General features: G+C 38.9%; 3 protein-coding genes and 2 long non-coding RNA genes across 5 annotated transcripts in view; 3 read left to right on the plus strand and 2 right to left on the minus strand.

Annotated features, from left to right (window-relative positions):
• The window catches only part of LOC145436382 (protein bicaudal C homolog 1-like), a 788,516-nt gene that overhangs the window by 596,663 nt on the left and 172,236 nt on the right, over positions 1–19,617 (plus strand). The window lies entirely within an intron of this gene.
• The window catches only part of LOC145436956 (uncharacterized), a 416,296-nt gene that overhangs the window by 220,681 nt on the left and 175,998 nt on the right, over positions 1–19,617 (minus strand). The window lies entirely within an intron of this gene.
• Positions 1–19,617, plus strand: part of LOC145437004 (uncharacterized) — a 214,972-nt gene that overhangs the window by 113,934 nt on the left and 81,421 nt on the right. The window lies entirely within an intron of this gene.
• On the plus strand, positions 210–12,085 carry LOC145449847 (putative Bax inhibitor 1). The gene is made up of 6 exons (XM_080328283.1): positions 210–369; positions 1,046–1,154; positions 3,367–3,487; positions 6,748–6,894; positions 7,562–7,742; positions 11,491–12,085. The coding sequence occupies exons 1-6, from the start codon at positions 308–310 to the stop codon at positions 11,585–11,587; spliced, it is 717 nt and encodes a 238-aa protein (XP_080184409.1). The 5' UTR covers positions 210–307; the 3' UTR covers positions 11,588–12,085.
• On the minus strand, positions 13,295–14,568 carry LOC145439402 (uncharacterized). The gene is made up of 3 exons (XM_080316888.1): positions 14,422–14,568; positions 13,741–13,855; positions 13,295–13,677 (listed from the first exon to the last, which is right to left on the minus strand). Exons 1-3 carry the CDS (start codon positions 14,502–14,504, stop codon positions 13,564–13,566), a joined length of 312 nt encoding a protein of 103 aa, XP_080173014.1. The 5' UTR covers positions 14,505–14,568; the 3' UTR covers positions 13,295–13,563.

Raw genomic sequence — 19,617 nt, forward strand, 5'->3', positions numbered from 1 at the left:
CTTTTACAGATTCAACTTGGCATTCCTATGCATAGAAAATGAATTTTACTTGCAGCCTTATTTCAGCATAGTTCGACTCTTGAAACTTTTCCTCTTATATAGGCCTAGGCTATATAATATATACTATTTCAGTCTGTTGGCACGCGAGGCCTTCGCGCAGTTGACAACTGAGGTTGAAGCTTTGTAGCTGCTTCCATATCTGTTTCTGTATAGCTGCTGTATGCCTAATTCCGGTATTATAATAATTCGAAATTGTTCTTGGTTTTAGAAATTTCCTACACTATAGTGTTGACGTAAAACATAAAATATGGATTCCTTTATGGGAAACAGACCGATTCGTCTGTCTGCGTTGACAAATTTCTCTCAACTGTAAGTTTTGTTACTGGTAAATTTTCTATTGATCGTGATATTGATTACCTATGGCTATACAGTAAGCTAACTAGCTATCAAGACAGTGTCTTGACCCCTTAAGTATGCGTTTATGACTTTGAATGCTCATATAATTCTTCAAATTTTAACTGCCTGTTCAATGTTCAAGTTTTGAAGTAAGGCCTATGGGCTATGGTTTTGTTTTAAAAGGCGTATGATTGACTGAAAAGTGTTACTTTTGGATCACACAGCCAGCATATTTCATAGTCCTTCTTTTTCTGATTGTGTTCTGGACTATTGAGTGTATTGATTTTTGTGGGCATACCTTTAATTGAAAAAAAGTAGGTCCCATGTCTTCCACCTGTACTTGATTGTCAAGGGATTTAAATCATACCTTGAGTCTAGATTGGATTTATTGGAGATTTACAACAACCAATTTCAGCATCACTCCATAAAGGAATTGAACCCCTCTAATGATTTGCTTGTTACACTGCTGTCCTATGAAAAATCAATAGTTTTGATGCATATCCAGATGATTTTATGCATTCAGACTTAGCCTACACTGCTGAACATAATGAAATTGAGGATAGTGTGCCATACTTAGTTTGATTTTGAATTTGAAAATGCAAATTTTGTACTAAACCTCGTATTTTCCTTGACTGTTGCATTTTTTCAGCACTGCATCGACAAAGAATCATTTGAAAAATGTCTACACTTGTTTGATGATGTCTATGTTCAGCGCGGCGGCTGGAGCATGGCTGAATTTGAATATGGCTTTCGGACAGGTATGCACCGGTATTGTCAACGGGCATATTGCCAGAAAGTAGGCCTAATGAGCATATTTCTGTAAGATTGTTGATTTGGCAGACTTAATCATAAATACTCGCAGTCATTTTAGTTTTGTGTATGCTTTGATTGGTAACTATTACTTCGATTAAATATACAATAAATGATATATATTAACATGAACCTGAATATTTTTGACTCACAGACGTCAGAGGTAATTGTCAACAACTAGTAGAGAATTGAAAAGAACATTGTATATCAACAATCGTACCAGCAAACATCACATCACCGTCATGAAAATTCCAATAATCGAGACTAACAAGATGGCTCAAGCTCAATGTAGACCAACTATATATTTTTTTTCATTAGGCCTATATACGTACTCCTGGTGGCAATAAATAGGTTAGCTTAGTTTGATCAAAGTCGACTCCAACGAAAGAGTGAGAGGAATCGAGTTGTGAAAATTAAGTGTTTCGGTTCCAAGAGGCCATGATGGAATTGATTAGGAATGATTTACAATTTTAGTCAAATTCCCAACGTCCAGAGACACCAAGCACTATAAATCTAATATTTAGGCCTTCTGGGGAACGACATTCTGCGTGACCATATTCATTGAAATTTTCTGAATGCAAGTGCAGAGGCATAATGTGGTCAGAAATCTGGTTGATCCAGTCAAGGAAAACAGTGATGTATTTTACAACACCCAAAGGCTACGATTCCTCAATAATTTAATAAGATGTAGGTATTTTAGATGATGTAGGCCTACAATCTATATTTATATTCTACTATAAATGTTGAGATGATTTGTTGCCTTTGCGCTTTCATTGAACTGTATGTGACAAAGTAACAGATTGTCTCTATCCTGTGTCAACTTCAATACTTTCAAGATGTTATGTCAAATTAGCGGTAGCTTCGATGTAACGTTTTGGTTTCTCTGTAACCTAGTCTCATCCTGTTTCCTGGTTTTGTCTTGATCGTGGGTTGTGTAACAGGTAATGTTCTAGATTTCGGATTTACAAATTGTTAGCACTAGTGGTTTAAAATACGATTTAATCACAATGATACACCTTGGTCCATGCACAGAAAATGTGTTTTCTAATTTACTTGACCTCAAAATGGAGCCTACTGAATAATTCTTGTCTGTTGACAAATAATGCTGAAAGCATTTTTGTATCCTTTTTGCTATGTTTGTAGCCTATATCTGTTAGTTGAAATTCCTCTCCCTCTCACTGGTCTAAAGATACCTATAAACCTATCTATTAAGGTCTCACACAGTAAAGTATTAGAAGAGCTTCTGAGAGGTACAGAACTTCAACATACAATTGAATAATATATTCATATTGAAATGAACTCGATTATTTTCGGCTGACACTCGTCAGGGGTGAGGGTGATCAACATCAACTGGTAGAGAATTGGGAATAAAGATTGTATGTCAAAATATTTAATGAGGCGATTGTTGAGAAACGATGTTCTTTTGAAATCTCTACTAGTTGCTGACGATTCACTACTGAAAAGTGTCAGCTGGAAATTTTCGGGTTTCTTTCTATAAGAATATATTCTTTCATACAGTATTAAAATAACCAATTACCGTAGTGATATTCGGGGTTAGTGAATATCTTGAATTTACAACTAACTTCATATCGGATTTTAAAGACTCTTTTAAAGCATTTCAATAGCACAAACTAATGCCCAAAAGCTCACTTGTGCAGAATAAGATAATATAGCAGATTATCCACCTATAATGAAAATTGTGTTGAAAATATCACGTCACGTTTTTAAGATAACAAAAGCAAGGTAGACAAGGACTGTTGATCCCATGTTTCGCAAATAGGACAAATCCTACATCTTTACTGATTGCAGTCCTTCAATCTCAGCAGATGAGCCATTTTTTACAGTTGAATGATGTATTTATATTCATCATCAAAAGATTCTCAAACTGACTGTAATTAGGGCCTCGCCATAAAAACACTAGGTACCGACCACACATGTAGAATGTAGATGCATATTCAACTGCACGTCACTATCGATATAACCTATCGAATGTAGGGGCCATGGATTTACGGAATTGACTATTGCAACTGTGCTAATTGTATGCATAGCCCAGGCTGTGGAATGTGGATTTTCTCTGTAGTTCAGCAACATGAATTGTATTTAAAGTTTTTACCCAGAACATTTCATGGTGTAAAATCATGTACCAAATTTGTGTTGAAGGGAGGATTCCTGACTGCCATCGTATCCCTGGGACTGATGGTATGGCTCGCCGCTACTCCGCATGACAAAGAGAACCAAATGAAGAGATTGAGTATTCTTGCGGCCTTCGCAGGCACAACCGGTAAGTTAATTCTTATACCAGTTACAGTTAATTGCATGTCTTGCGGGCTTATGGCTATTAGAAAATTATTCAAAGCCATGATTCGACTTTGATGTCTCTTTCATATATCAATCGATAAGCCGGATCTGTAAATAAAAGCGTTTTCATTTCCTGTGTCATTGATGAATTAAGCTCGTGCATTTCAGTGGCATACATTATGAAGCCTGTACCTTTCACACACAATGAAAATATTGCCTGTTTTTGATCATTGTCAAATTGGATTAGAATTACCGCAGAATTATAGATACTCAGTTTACTCGCAATCAAATTACATTAAAATTATAGCTACAGTGTTGTTGTTTTTCAAATTGCATATGAATTATAATTATAGCTACAGTTTTACCAAATTGAATTAGATTGGAATTAGAAGTATATATAGCTACACAGTTTTTACCAAGTTAGCTTAAAATTATAGCTGCACAGTTATTTTCAAATTGGATTAGGATTAGAATTACTGAATTCACAAAATCTACGATTTGAGTTCAAATAAAATCAGTCTTCATTCACCTGAATCACGTAAGCATAAGAATGGCAAATCTTCGTACACAAAATTAGCTCGTTACGCACTATACACTTCTTCTGTAGTCTTTTCAGAAAAACCCTAAATTAGATTAGAATTAAAATAATGGTATAAAAACGTTTCGCAAAATATATTACATTACTGGCATTTCAATCTAGTCGGACAACTAGACTTCATGTCTTCCTGTTCGACGTACCATAATAAGCATTTTCTTATTTACCCTATTAACCGTAACTACAACTATTCCGCTTGGTTTATCCCCAGTATATTGGGGATATGTGGGTTTGTAGATAGGCCCTCACACTGAATTAACAGTCCATTGACGCTGTATTGCTTTCGTAAAATTTGGTGTACCTGAGCAATACTTAATCGTGTGCATGGCGCTGTGTTTTTCAGATATATCGACTGAAGTGCGCTTTTGGGGAAGGTAGCTAAGATTACCCTCTGAATGAATAGGTTTTCATGTAATTGCGATGGTTCTGTCTCTGTATTCAATGGAAGTTTTTCTCAGGAAGTGACGTTTACAAATTTTGTATTGCTGTTGTGTATACAATCACGGTTGTATGGCGTACCCGTAGAATCGTGATAGTGATATGATCTTTATTTGCATGAACTGCGCGTTTATTGGCCTTACAACACAGCTCTGTTTATCCGCATGAACTGCGCGTTTATTGGCCTTACAACACAGCTCTGTTTATTGAAAATAAGACACTTTCACGTTCAATTTAAAACTCAATGGCATTGTTATACTCGCTATTATAGTTACATGACTTTTGATGATTATATTGCTGATAGCGTTCTGTTCTGTATGCTGTTACAATGTCAAGTCAAGCCCTTTCTCATAAGCCTGAAATTGGCAAATGGCCTGTATGTTTCACACCATATGTTTCAGTTTCAGGAATACCAGAATGTAGATTAGAATTAAAATAATAGCATACAAACATTTCACATAAAAGATTAGAATTAGAGCAAGGAAACATTTTACAAATTAGATTCAATTTAGAGTGAAGAAATATTTCTCGGTTAGAATTAAATTATCGGCATTTTGCTCTAGTTCAGGGGTCGCCAACTCAAAACGACTAGCGGGCCACGTTTCAAATTTCGTAGAGGGCCGCAGTACAACGATGTACTCTCTAACGTTGGCGACTGTCACTGTTACCACAACAGAAGCAATAATACTATATAAAAGTAGTACAAATACAACAAGAAAACTCATGATAATCAATTTCATCATATTTTAAACTGTGCGCTGCGCACTAGGGGTCTTCGAAAATGACTTTTTATCTCAAATCGTACTGGCTAGTTGATAAAATTGTTAGGTTACCTAATTCAAGCCTACACACCAAATTTGGCTCAATTCCAACCAGTAGCCGCATTGCTACAGAGGGAGAAAGTTTCTATTTATTATATGAAAATAAGTAACAAAAAAATTGAAAATTTTCTGTTCACCCCATGAAAGAGGTTGGTTGTGAACCAGGGGTCGCCAACTCAAAACGGGTCGCGGGCCACTTTTCAAATTTCGTAGCGGCCGCGGGCCGCATGAATTCATAATATCGATATAAAGTAGGCAACCAGGTTTAAAAACCTTTTTAGACATGTCCCGCTTTATGATACTGAAAATTGTGGTCCTCCCTTATTTTCACAATACAAAATACATTCATAGAGCTAGCAATCCAAACGGATAGTTTACTGGCATGGAATGTATGGAATGTTCTATAATATGAATTCGGGACTAGACACAGAGCAATAACTAAAACTATGAACTCGAGGTAAATCGCGCGGAGCGCAAATAATTTTTCAGTTGACTGCAGCTCCGCGCCCCCTTCAAATGCTTTCACGCCCCCACAAGGCGACACGCCCCACAGTTTCAGAACCACTGCCCTAAGCCGTTTTCTAAGCGTCTCGGTCTTGGCAGTATTTCGGCCATTGCAGGTCAATTTCAGCATTTGCAAAATGTTTTCTTAGCTTTCTTCCGAAATCTCAAATCGAGTCGCGGGCCGCAAAACATGACCTCGTGGGCCGCGTGTTGGTGACCCCTGTTGTAAATAGAAACGATATTCAGCAAATTTGGTTCAATTCCAACCAGTGGAAGCATAGTTATTGCCGTCGAAAAATTTGTATTTGAATAAAATAGTATTTACGGTGGGCACGCACAGTAAACTGTAATAAATACTTTAAGAATTAGTCACCGTAAATACTATTTTATTCATAATCCAAATTTTTCGACGGCATTTAGATAACTACGCTTCCAATAGTTGAAATGGAACCAAATTTGGTTAACATCGTAACACAAATTTTTATTTTTTTATAATAAATAGAAACTTTATTATCCTGTAGCAATGCAGCTACTGGTTGGAATTGAACCAAATTTGGTGTGTATGCTTTAATGAGGTAGCCTAACAATTTTATCACGATCACGATAGTTGGCAACGCTTTCTTCGACTAAGCACTGAGGAATCAATATTGCGGCAGGCGAAACACATTAATATAGCTGAAAGTCTGTCTCCTAAAACTTGACGATGTCTGGTTCGTTTAACGTCAAGGCAATATGGCAATATGGGCCGGAAAATATGACCTTGCGGGCCGCGGGTTGGTGACCCCTAGTTAGTCTCCCTTCACTAGCCTTTCTGGATACAATATTGCAATCAAGTTGGAATTGAACCTCACAGAAACATGATCTTATTCTATTCGTTCATTGCAGGCATCAGCTTGGGACCGCTTATCAATATGACAATTCGTATCGATCCGCAAATCGTCGTGACCGCCTTTATGACATCTTCTGTGATTTTCGCAAGCTTCACACTGGCGGCTTTGTACGCGCAACGCAGATCTCTGCTCTATCTTGGTGGTGAGTATAATGTCTGGAGCTGAACATTTCGTTTTACGATATACGATAAGGTAGTCCTTATGGTACTGTGTTATGGGTTTGCAACCCAGAATGAATGATGTGCTCATACCTATACTGTATTTAAAATTTGCCATCTCCTGTAGGCCTACTCAGAGAGAGAGAGAGAGAGAGAAATTTATTCATCATATCGCTAAAACAAACACTAAAAATAGCAAAAACTTCAGATTCATGCAGACATGTACAGGAAATTTGGTCGCGGCATGATGTTCAAAAACAAACGTGACATGTACAAACGTATTTGTAGGCCATACACAGAATGTATTTGTTTTTTGATCATGAGATGAGGCTGCAGCGAATTGATCTGTTGATCATCGAGTTCACTGCAACTGATAGGAGTGAATTGGTTATAAATTGCGTACATCGCATTACAACAGTGAAAAGTGAGACTGACATGCTTTTGAAATCCTTCGGGAACTTGAAATGCTTTGTTATCTATAGCTGTATTGTTTGAAATGGAGTAGGAATTGCTGACGTCACCGGTTCTTTAATTTGAGTACGAAAGTTGACTAGCCGACTAATCTCACTTATTTCAATATGAATTTATTATTCAATTGTAAATTGTTCTGTACCTCCATGAAGTTCTTGATTATTTTATATTTTATACCAGGATTTTGCATGAGCGGATTGAACATGCTTCTGTTGGCGTCGCTTGTGAACATCTTCATGGGTTCGGCAATGCTGTTCAACTTTAACCTGTACTTGGGTATCGCCGTTTTCTCCGGATTCATCCTCTACGACACGCAGCTGATCGTTGAAAAACACATCAACGGGGACAACGATTACGTCTGGTACGTTGCCCGGCGCGGTGCCCGCCAGGGTTACTTAGTTTATGTGTATACAGTGGTGGTGTGAGAACCAAATATTTGGATGATGTGTATCTGGCCAGACTTGTACAAACTACTGTATTTTCAAAGTGTTCAAGTAGATTCAGAAGTAAAACTACACACTTTTCAGAATTCACAACTAGAACTGCTCACTTTTTTATCCAGAACTAAAACCTCTGGTTTCAAACCGTGCAACTTGAACTAGAATTAGATCTACTTTAAGAACTCTTAACTAGAACCGCTCACTTTTCAAAACGTTCAACCAGGACTAGAACGGCCGTAATTCAAAATCTGCAACCAGAGCTCGAGCTGCTCACTTTTGAAAATCCTCAGCTAGAACTAGAACAGAGGTCTCAAACTCAAATGTGCTCACGGGCCAATTTCCTACTTTTTGATGGCGCCGCGGGCCGCAGCACCAATAAGGGATTCAATGTATTGCCGTGTAGGCTTTATTTGGTGGGATCTTGCAGACTGACATTCCACACGCATCGGGAAAGGTGATTAATTATTGTGAATTCACACCTGGCACGAAAAATATCGCACTTTGAAATATTTGAAAAAAAATTGTTGCAGCAATTATATTCAAAGTATAGTTGTATATTTAGTTGTAGGCACTATGCGAGAGTACAAATGCATCAGGACATCGTAAAATTTGTCGCTTTGAAATTTTGCAGCTAGCGGACATTTGACGTGTCACAACTATAGGTAGAATATTTTAGAATTTTAAAATGATTGATCTGACATCAGCAGGGTTGTAACCAAGTCACAGAGCTCCGAGTCACAAGTCAATCCCACTTTTATAGTTTTGACGCGTCGAGTCATTTGCAATTCATCACCAAGTCAAGTCCGAGTCCAAGTCATGGAGCAGGGGTTCGAGTCCGAGTGACGGTATTATGACTTGAGTCCTTGTCCAAGTCATTGTGTTGACTGCTCATTTTCCAGTTAAAGTCTTGTTAAACCCACTTTTATAACTCTATTTGGTGATAACGAATGGTTCGCATTTATAATAAACTAATTTTCCTCACTTTTAGCAGTTTCCGGTCGCATTTTCAAGTACAAGTACCAATAGACGTAATGCCAATAGTTTGGTTACTTTACTGTTCTTCGAAATTAAAATGAAATGTCGGGTGTTTGGCGTCTGAGTCTCGAGTCATATGACTTGGATCGAGTCATGCGCAATGACTCGAGTTGAAGTCGAGTCAATACACAGATTGACTCGAGTCGAGTCATTTCCGCATTTTTTTTAGAAAATTACTCGAGTCAAGTCGAGTCATCAGAAAATCGTGACTCGAGTCAAGTCCTGACTCGAGTCATTACAACCCTGGACATCAGATCATTGGAGCATTAGGCCTACAGCCTAATTCGGGCATACTCCTGATAAATAGGCTATTGATCATGTCCTTACCAAAGTCAAATTAAATCAGGGTTAGATTTACCTTCGAATATTGGAACAGGTCTATAACAACTTGAATATTACGATTACTTTGCCATAGCAATATAAATACTTGAAGAGTTTCTTGGTGGTACGGAACTCAAAGATACAATTTAATAATATATTCATATTGAAATAAACCCGAATATTTTTGGCTGACACTCGTCAGGGGTAATCGTCAGCAACTAGTAGTACAATGTTCTTTCCAATTCTCTGCTAGTTGCTGACGATTACCCCTGACGAGTGTCAGCCGAAAATATTCGAGTTTATTTCAATATGAATATACTATTCAATAGCAATGGAAATGTCCAATCGCCCAAAAATCCATTGGTGTTTTACGGCTGTGAAGCCTATGCTACGACTACTTTCAACTCGCTACATTTAATTGTCGATGAGAACAGAGAAAAAGATACCCAAGTTCCAAGATGACACAGGATTTACCTAACTATACATCAAGGGGCAACACAATTGCAATGGTTGCCATCCGACCTGTTAACGCAAAACAAGCTAATACCTTTTGATATATTACTTATTCCCATACCAGTTTGAACGTTTGTTGCGTCCGTGGCTGTACCAAGTCACGGCGTTCCGAGTCACAATAAGTCATTCTCTGATTGTAACGTTTGACGCGACCCAACTAGAGTCGTTCTTATTTTATCAGTATCACACATTGAGCCCGAGTTCTAGTAATTCTACAAAAGGTCGCGTCCAAGTCCAAATACCAATTTTCATTCACTAATCATCAACGCGTCATGTTTTACCATCATAAACAAGTAACGTGACGTAATAGTTGATCTTCCACTTTGTGGTAACTTTCGAAAGTGATATGATAGTGAAGTTTGAGGAGCATTTTCAGGCTTCTGGAGTAGTTTTAGAGCGAATTTCCAGTTCTCAAATTCAAAAAAGATAATTGGCAGTTCAATATTGTCGAATATTCGAAATCCAAAATGCCGTCGCGGGCCGCACAAAATGGTCTCGCGGGCCGCGTGTTTGAGACCTCTGAACTAGAACTACTCGCTTTTCAAACCAATAAAACTAGTACTACTCACTAGAACTAGAACTTTGACTAGAACGACTTCTACACTAGAACTAGAACTACTCATAATACCAATCGTTAGTTGACCTCTCCGAGTTGATGATTTGGGAAATTCTAATACGTACCTTTTAGTGACAACAGAGAATTGAAAATGAATTTTGGACTATACACAGGGCAATAATTAATAGCTGGAGGAAAATCCCGCTGAGCGAGAAATCATCAATGGTTGAATAATCTGTCAGAAGTAATCATGTTCAATGGTACCACGTAGCACCAACATATTTTTGCGAATTTGGTGCCTAACGCCGTCTATTTCTTGAATTGGGCTTGGCTTCAGCATACCTGACCCGAAGCTAAATCAAAAACCAATGGCGCGGCCCCGTTCTAAGTCGTATAGTGTAAATACTCATTTCTAAGACGAAAAATGCATGATCTAATTAGGAAATATTATATTTCTCCAGGGTTGTAACCAAGTAACAAGTCAATCTCACTTTTATAGTTTTGACTCGAGTCAAGTCGAGTCATTTTCAATTCACCACCGAGTCAAGTCCGAGTCAGCGAGCGGAGGGTCGAGTCCGAGTCATTGTGTCCACTGTTCAGTTTTGAGTTTAATCAGACTTGACCTACTTTATTCAACTCTGTTCGAGTATATAGAATGGCTCGCATTCATTATATCGTAATTTTCCTCAGTCCTCAGTTTCTGGCCCTATTTGCCAAGTATCTGGGCTGACTTGTAGTGACTTCACTATTCTTCGAAGTTACAAGAAAATGTCTGTCTTGGCCGTTCTAGTCTCGAGTCTATGACTTGGTTCGGGTGATGCCCAATGTCTCAAGTACAAGTCAAGTAAATACACAAATTGACTCGAGTCGCGTCATTTTACACATTTGACAAAATGACTCAGTCAAGTCGAGTCACCAAAGATCGTGACTCCAGTCGAGTCATTACAACCCTGTATTTCTCCATAACATTGTGTCTTGCTACGCGATCTGCACAGATGCTTGACAGACAGACCACAAAAGCGTCGACTAACATCTATTCTACACTCATTCACCAATTACTCCTAATTCAGAGACATATTTTGATCGGTACAAGGTCCGATATCAATCACAATCTAGCTCGGTGCATGGATGGTACGACGCAGCTTTGATATTTCGAATCGTAGTACAATTCGGATTAGTGCCGTTGTTGCACTAGAACGTTTCGTCTGTAATGCTAGCCGAAACGCTAATATATCGCTATTCAGGCATTCCGTGGACCTATTCCTGGACTTCATCAACCTGTTCCGTCGCATCATGATCCTGCTGGCCAGCAAAGACAACGAGAAGAAACGCAGGAATTAGAAATCGCACGCAACTAAACTCGCCCAGAACTTTTAATTTCATGTTTTATGTAACTTGTCAATATAGAGAGACAGATACAGTAGCTTAATGCAATCGTATGAGATTTCGATTAAAAAGGCATGTTCACCAAAGAAACCGCCTCATTTGACTGTCCAATACGTAATAGTTTGCCTGCCTTACGCTAGTAGCTTAGCGACTCACTGATGTAATTGTGGTGTTTCTAATTCCTATGTCTGTCCCGTTGGAGTATTTCAAGTCGATATATATTGAGAGAAATGCTTAGTACAGGAAAACCGCGTGGGACCGGTGTAGATTTGATGAAATGGATTAGGTAGGTCCTGTTATTTCCCTTTCGCAGTGAAATTGCGTAGTCAGACTTGTGTGATTGATTATTAGCCATTATTTACCCGATTTTTTCTGATTCATTTTAAATCGATCTCTGTTTCAACCAATGTAAATCTGGTCTGCACAAATACATGCTAACGGGTGTGATGATTATTTCGTGCGTTATTCATGCACTTGGGGTAGGGATGGGATAGTAAACCGGTGTCCAAGTTAGTAGGCCTATGTTGGCGATCAATATCTGTCGTTGTAAAGTAAATCGTAACGTTTATAATAGTGGCTACTGGTCGGGAAAATGGCATGGAGATACTAGGATTTTGCATCGGCATTGACAGGAAGCCGAGTTGTGTTGATAGTCTACTTTCGAGCGCTTAAAATCTCTTGGATTTGGATTGATACCCCGATTTGCACATTTAGGACAGTAACTGAAACATGTCAATCAGGGGAGGGCAGATTTTGCAGTCGACAGGCTTGATATGGGAAAATGAAGTGCTTGGCAGGTCGGATTCCCGAATCGATGCATTAAACGCGGATTTATCCAGTCATCCACCTTTACAAGGAATCTTTCCTATGGAATTCCAAGTTTTAAGACATAGAGACCAAAAATTATGTACTTCAATATAGCTGTTGAAGTCAATGAGTTAATTGCCTAATTTTATTTGAAATTTGTTTTATCCTGGATCATTATAAGTTTTAGGAACGTGCTTCGCGCGCGGTCCTTGAAATCGTCTTGCGTACCCCGGATTGAAAACCACTAATATAGAGCTAGCGGTCATCCCAACCCAACCCTCCCAGACTCCCAGCACCTTGATCAATGATCCTCACGCATACGAACATAAGCCTCTTCTTCCGACAAGGTCTGTCGTAGGCCTGCTATTCATACATGGGGGACACGGCGAGCAGCAGGTTGGTCTACTCGTGTGCTTGTCAACTCCAAATCGTCAGCTACCTAATTTCGGGTGGTTCAGTCGTATATCGAGGTTGACAGACTGGAAGTTGATTATGATCTGTACAAGAGTTATAGAAACGCGTCAGACAGTAACTGATTGTACGTACATGTACTGTAGCCTACATTAGCCTACGCCTACACGTTACACCTCACATGTGTAATTTGTTTATGCTCGACCAATGTGCGATCAGTGACGGTGATGTAGCTAATCTGAATTTGGCTGTCCGCGCCCTACACTGAGCAAGATTAGGCTGTCCAATCCAAGGCAACACAGAAACTGGATGAATGGTGAATCCACTGAGACGGGATGAATTGCTAGTAGATTAACTTACTTTCGACTGAAAACACAACAATCTAGCAAACTTTAAATTGAAGTAAAAACACTATAGAGATAAAAACAACTACTATGACTATATAGCCTATAGGCCTATATTATGTTGTACAAATAGGCGTATTTTAGATTCAAGAGCTTCGCATTTCATCTCGGCTGTTTAATTTAAAACAAGAAATTAGTTGCAAAACTTGAGAGACATGCAGCATGAATAATGGCTAGAGACAATAATCTTCACCAGTTACTTGATGTTGGATATGGCTCATGGCCCGGGGATGTCTCATGTTCTACCTACATCAATAGCAATATATAACCGATGCTTCTTGTACATCATATACAAGCAGTTAGTTATATTCAAACGAAGGTTTCTTGACTTTCGTCCAATGTGTCTAAACGCCAATTTGTTTCCTCCGCGATTGACTCTAGTCTGTTATCCACGGTAACTTCGCGGTTTGTTTCCACCAAATTCTGTTTAATAAATAGGAATATTTATGTGAGCCCTATCTTAAACAAGCAGCTTCTCATACATACCGTCGCAACACGCTTCGATTTGCGAGTTGAATCAATTTTGCAGTTTATTGGCTCGCATTTTTCCATTAAGATGTACACTGCAATGAAAAGTACCACGACCAGAAGAACATATGCCCTGAAAGACATTCGTAATCATCAGTGCTGCATACAGCCATTGCATAGACGCAGGTGGGTGTATTGCAAATATTCCAAGTCGTTTCGACACCTCCCTATCTTTTCATTGTATCGCAACTTGTGATGTACTGATTTGATGATTTTTTTATTAATAAACTAAACTGAACTGCTTATAGTAAATAATAAATTAACACAGAAGCAGGGTGTAGAAGTAGATATCGGGAGATAACCTACTCCTGAAAGAGATATATAGGCCTACCGGACCAACTTTAACTACGTAGCCTACTTTATGAAGTGACATCTATATGATGGTGTAGCTGTAGGTGAAATTTCATAACGTGATTCGGTAATCTCAAAAGCAAACTATTAGGCCTGTTCATTTGTGATACACTGCCAAGTGTCAAGTGTGTCATGTCATGTTCACTAAACGTTTCGAAAATCTCCATTGTATTCGAAATTCTTGTAGGGCTATACATTGCTGTAGTAGCCTATACGCTTGCACTGTAGCCTTCATGTATAATAACGTGACTCCTAATGATGGATCAAGAAAAGTTCTTGTTCTCATACCCAATAATCATCTGAATTCCTGGAGGAAAGGCGGCCAATCCGTTGTATTTGATGACATGTCCGGCTTCTTCAGTTGTTGACATAGTCCCGAAAATTGTATACTATAATACTAGCTACTATCTGTTATATTAGGAGAATAGCCTTCCATTCTGACTTAATGATCGTCTGATAATTACTATAACTCTCTATGACAAAGCTGGATCACCCCTGTTTTTAAAATACGATCGTAAGACACGAAAGAATTTCCTACAGTATAACCAAAATTACAACTGATTCCGCAAAGGAATGTGTTGAACACGGCCAAGATATCAGCCACCCCGCTCTATTCTCAGCTCGGTGGATGACTCCGAGATTCTTGTCTGAAATACAGCCGGGAGATGAATGCTTGCAACTGTCTCTAATACTCACTACCCAGCTATCTGTGCGATTTCATGGATTTAAATCATTGTACTGTATTCGCGATAAGATAAGTTATCTTGCCGCAGTCGCGACGTGACGAGGCTACTGTGATGTCTTTAGGTTTCGATTTCCAGTTACGGCGTCAAATGATAGTGGCATTCTATTATATCTGTGCACAAGAACAAACAATAATAGTAAAGACGATACAAAACATAGTGAATCGGGACTTATTGTGGTTGTCTCTTTCGTATCATAAGGGAGCTCTTGATATGGATGGTTGCCCGACGTTTGATCATGCGACATAATGAAAACAACGTCTTCAGTTGACGGGCTGACGATGCATATGCCTTCAAGACTACTGGATCACGACCTAGCATATCGATCTCACCTTCCGCCACATGCCACTTTATTTTGCCGCTTGCCTTTTATATTTTCAGTTTACTTTTCATTCGGCGTGCTTGCCTCTTTTTTACATCGCCTATATTCGGAAACTAGAAAATTTTCAGCTTTTCCAAATCAGATTAGAATTAGAATTATAGCTACATAGTTTTTTTCGAAATTAGACTAAAATTAGAACTATATACCCACAGAATTTTTTTTTGGCAAATTGGATTAGAATTACTGAATTTGCGAATTGGACATTGAATGGAATTTATATTCTCATAAGGACGAGAATAATAAATGACTGTACTATAGCGTATGGCACATTTCGCACTATACAGTTTGAATAGCATTTTCAAGAAACCAGTAATTACGTTAGACTTAAGGGGACTAGCAACCCAAAAAAAAAAACAATTTTCGACTTTTTTTTTCTGGTAGGAAATATTACCATTGTAAATGGTAAAATAAAATCTGCTGTCACATGACAGCTATATGACAGCTATGTGACAGTTATCGGACGAAACATGCGATCTTTTAGTTGGAACTTGGAAAAAAACACCCCCCCCCAATTTTCAAAGGAAAATAAACTTGAAATTTAGCAGTTTTTAGTAATTGTTTGGGTGAGATAAGGCCATGAGGTGCGCACCTTATCTCACCCAAACAATTACTAAAAACTCCTAAATTTCAATTTTATTTTCCTTTGAAAATTGGGGGGGGGGTTCAAGTTCCAACTAAAAGATCGCATGTTTCGTCCGATAACTCATTAAAATATATGGTTTGACCGTTATAAAATACATATATATTATCTCCGGGTACAATTTTGTTAGATTGTTGTCAGTTGTTATTCCAGCATTCTGGCACTCATTCTTATCATTAGATCGGTAACGCTTGTTCATTGACTTTTTACGGTTCAAATGTTTGATAGTCGTTTTCTCAATTATAAAATTGTGTTAGATCGCATCACGGTAAACCAAAAATTTGTATGAAATATTTGTCGTAAACGTGTCACTCAAGGTTTTTTGAAAAGCTACAATTCAGACCTGTGCTATGCTAAAAGTTCTTAGCCATAGGTCAGGGGTTCTCAACCCGCGGCCCGCAGACGATTATTTTGCGGCCCGCGACATCTTTCGTTATAAACACAATTATTGCTGACACGGTAGTCTATTGTAGCAAATTAATTTAGATACTTGGCTCCGTCCCTGTTTCGTTTGATTACTAATTTTTGAATGCAGTGGTTCTCAAACTGGGAGGCGCGTCCCTTAGGAGCGTGAAAGCATCTGAAAGGGGTGCGACGCTGCGGTCAACTGAAAAAAATTTTCGCGCTGCGCGCAATTTGTCTTCAGTTCATAGTTATTTCTCTGTGTATAGTCCGAATTTCATATTTGAGAATTCTCTCATCAACATCAGTCACAAACCTTCCATGCCATCAAACTAGCCGTTTGTAGCATTCTGGTTGCATTTTGTAATATGACGATAAGGGGGCACGAAATTATTCTCTTTTAAAAAAGGGGGTGTGTCTGAAAAAGTTTGAGAACCACTGCTTTAATGTACTCTCGTTTCTTGATATATGCTCGACTTCAGATTGTTATTGTTTTGAATCGGTATTCTGCTGGACTCTGGTTCAAGGAAATCCCGCTACGTAGTTGGTCTGCAATTTCAAAGAGTGTTTGACTCACTGCGAACGGTTGTTGAGATTGCCGACGACGTTACAGACGCATCGTTCAAAATTACTTGGAATATCGCTAAATCCTAGAAATCTGCTACAGAAGGTGCGATTTCAATAAGACCTTAACATACTGTGCGAAAATTTGCTGTTTCAGGAACTTAGCAGCATGACAAATTTCGAAGATACAGTCGTCTGATTCAATCGTGTCAAGACGAGTTACGTCAATGTCAGTCGGTCGCATGTTCTGAAACACGTTGCCGCGTATAGCCTGCTTTAACCCAACCTCGGACAAATCCACCGACATTGCATAACTAATTATCAGAGTGGACAATATGCGGAGGAAATGCTGGCTGGGCAAACGTGGTGAGGGGACCAGCGAAAAATATCAACTTGACAAAGCTAACTCTGTAACTGTTGATGTAGGGTCCCAGGCATGAAAGGAATGGAGAATGGTTGATTGGTTTGCTCAAAAATGGTCCCGAACGCCAGAGTTCCTCTCATATCACTCATAGCTCAATGTGATAATGGCCTCTGTAACGCCAAATTTACTGTAATTTTATAATTGCTCACTCAAGCATTGAAACAGCGAGTTCGGTTCTCTGGTGGAAGGGTTTTGAGTTGCAGATACCGACTTGGCAATGAATGCAATGCACGCTCCATGAAGGGATTTAATTGCGCCGCTAGAAGATACATATTCTTACAATAAGCAGCAGCTGCAAACTTAAGAACGCTGTCCATTGATGCTTTATAATGCATAAAAATGTACTAAATGCCCGTATACGAGTGGTAAATAGGCTACAGTAGCCTAAATTTAATTGTAGCCCACAAATACACGGTAATATTGTTATGCGGCCCGCAGCGTCTTTTGCTGTTAAAATGCGGCCCGTTACACAGGAGAAATTGAGAACCCCTGCCATAGGTCAACCATGTCAAGAGGTACAGAACGTCACAGTAAACTTACAGCAAATGTATGACAAAAATTATGATTTTTTTGAATTTTTGAATTTCGAAATGAAATTTCTCCGAGATGGGTTGTACATAACCCTTGAAATTTTAGCATAGCACAACGCTGTCCTAGTACTTCCTAAAGAAGGCGTTAGATCGGAAAAAATGGCTTCACAATATCGAGATTATGCATTCCCCGTGTCGGTGCATTTTCTGTCCTTGAAATCCAAAAAAATCCACAATCTGCAGGGTCGAACGAAAAATTTTGATTTTTTGTTTATAGCATAGCGACATCTAGCGACTGTGAAAATTTCGTGGTGATGGGGGTAGCCATCCGAAATTTAGGTTTTTGGGATACTAGTCCCCTTAAAATCAGAGCACATAAAAGCATATTTCACTAATTAAATTCGAAGATGACCGGCATTGCGCACTAATTAATCCAAGTCTGTTCGGCACCATCGCAACAATCGTCGAAGCAGATTTCAGCCGACATGTGTTAGTCGTGGTCATTTTCGGCCAAGGCTTATAGGGTCGAACCGGATTTTGAAAATTGCTAGTTTTAGTTCTAGTTGCGCAGTAAAAAAAATAGGTGACGAACAACCACCTCTAAACTGTGCGCTTGCACGGTCGCGCTCTGCTTTTAAAGTCGCCGCGCACGGAAAAACGTGTGCCACGCACAAGAATGCCGAAGTGATGACTTTTTTTTAGTTGTTGCGCTGTTTTCCAAGGGACGGCGCCGTGAGTTGGTGAGTGCGTACAGACTCGCGAAAAAGTAGAGGGAACATTGCTGACAACTAGAAAACACGTGTCGTCGTTTGGTCATCCTCAGTCAAGTTCAAGTTCAAGTTTATTCATACAATTTCATGAACTTCAAGGTCACCTGACCATGATTTGACCGACCACACCTATCAACAAATGCCTCATTTATTTTCATCGCTAGTCATTTAATGTTATCCTTTATTTCTTGCCGGATTTCAATACTGCTCCAAGTCGTATCGGAACCCTCTTATCTTTTCGATATATCGCAATCTTATGGTGCTTTGATCTGATGCAAATTTCAATAAAAAGATTGATTGATTAGCGCGAATCGTGATGCCGGTGTTCTGTTGTGTGATGTTCTTGCAGAAGTGAGTTTTCTGGGTCAAAACCCCTGCCATTACATGTTCGTTCATGTTCAGTTCATGTGAAAAGCCGATCCGATAAGTGGGTTGCGACTTGCGATTGCAAATATATAAAGGTTTGACAGACAGACAGATTCTTTATTATTTTATGCAATGCGAGTTGACACAAAGACGACTCCAAGTCGTTTCGACACCTTGCTATCTTTTCATTGTATCGCAGTCTTGTGGTGTTTTGAAATGATGAAATGAAATTATTAATCTAAGAAAGAACTGAACAAATATTTAAAAAAGATACGACCACAATGTGGTCTTCGAGCCAGCTGTAGTCATGGATGAATGATGGACCATCAATAATATCATATTACTGTCAGTAGTCGCGAGCTGTTCTAATTCTGAGCATTTTGGAAACCAAGTAGTTGCACAGCACAGGTATGAGCTAAGTTTTACAAGACGTGCTTTCGTAGTAGTACCAAAATTCTGTAGCGACACGCGCCAGCGATCATCAACAGTGCAACCTTGATGCAGGTATTTTCACTTTCACACAAACGCAATGTGAGATCTTCGAAGAATTCAGCAAATCTTTTATCGTGGTTCATATTTGTACCACGAGAAACAGCAGAACCCTGCTTATGTTGGCAATGGTGAGTGATTGTTGTTGAGTGCGGATGAATACATTGCTAGTCA

The sequence above is a fragment of the Botryllus schlosseri genome, chromosome 1 (genome assembly GCF_051294905.1).
Source record: "Botryllus schlosseri isolate E-star chromosome 1, Bs_hap1, whole genome shotgun sequence".
Classification (NCBI taxonomy): domain Eukaryota; kingdom Metazoa; phylum Chordata; class Ascidiacea; order Stolidobranchia; family Styelidae; genus Botryllus; species Botryllus schlosseri.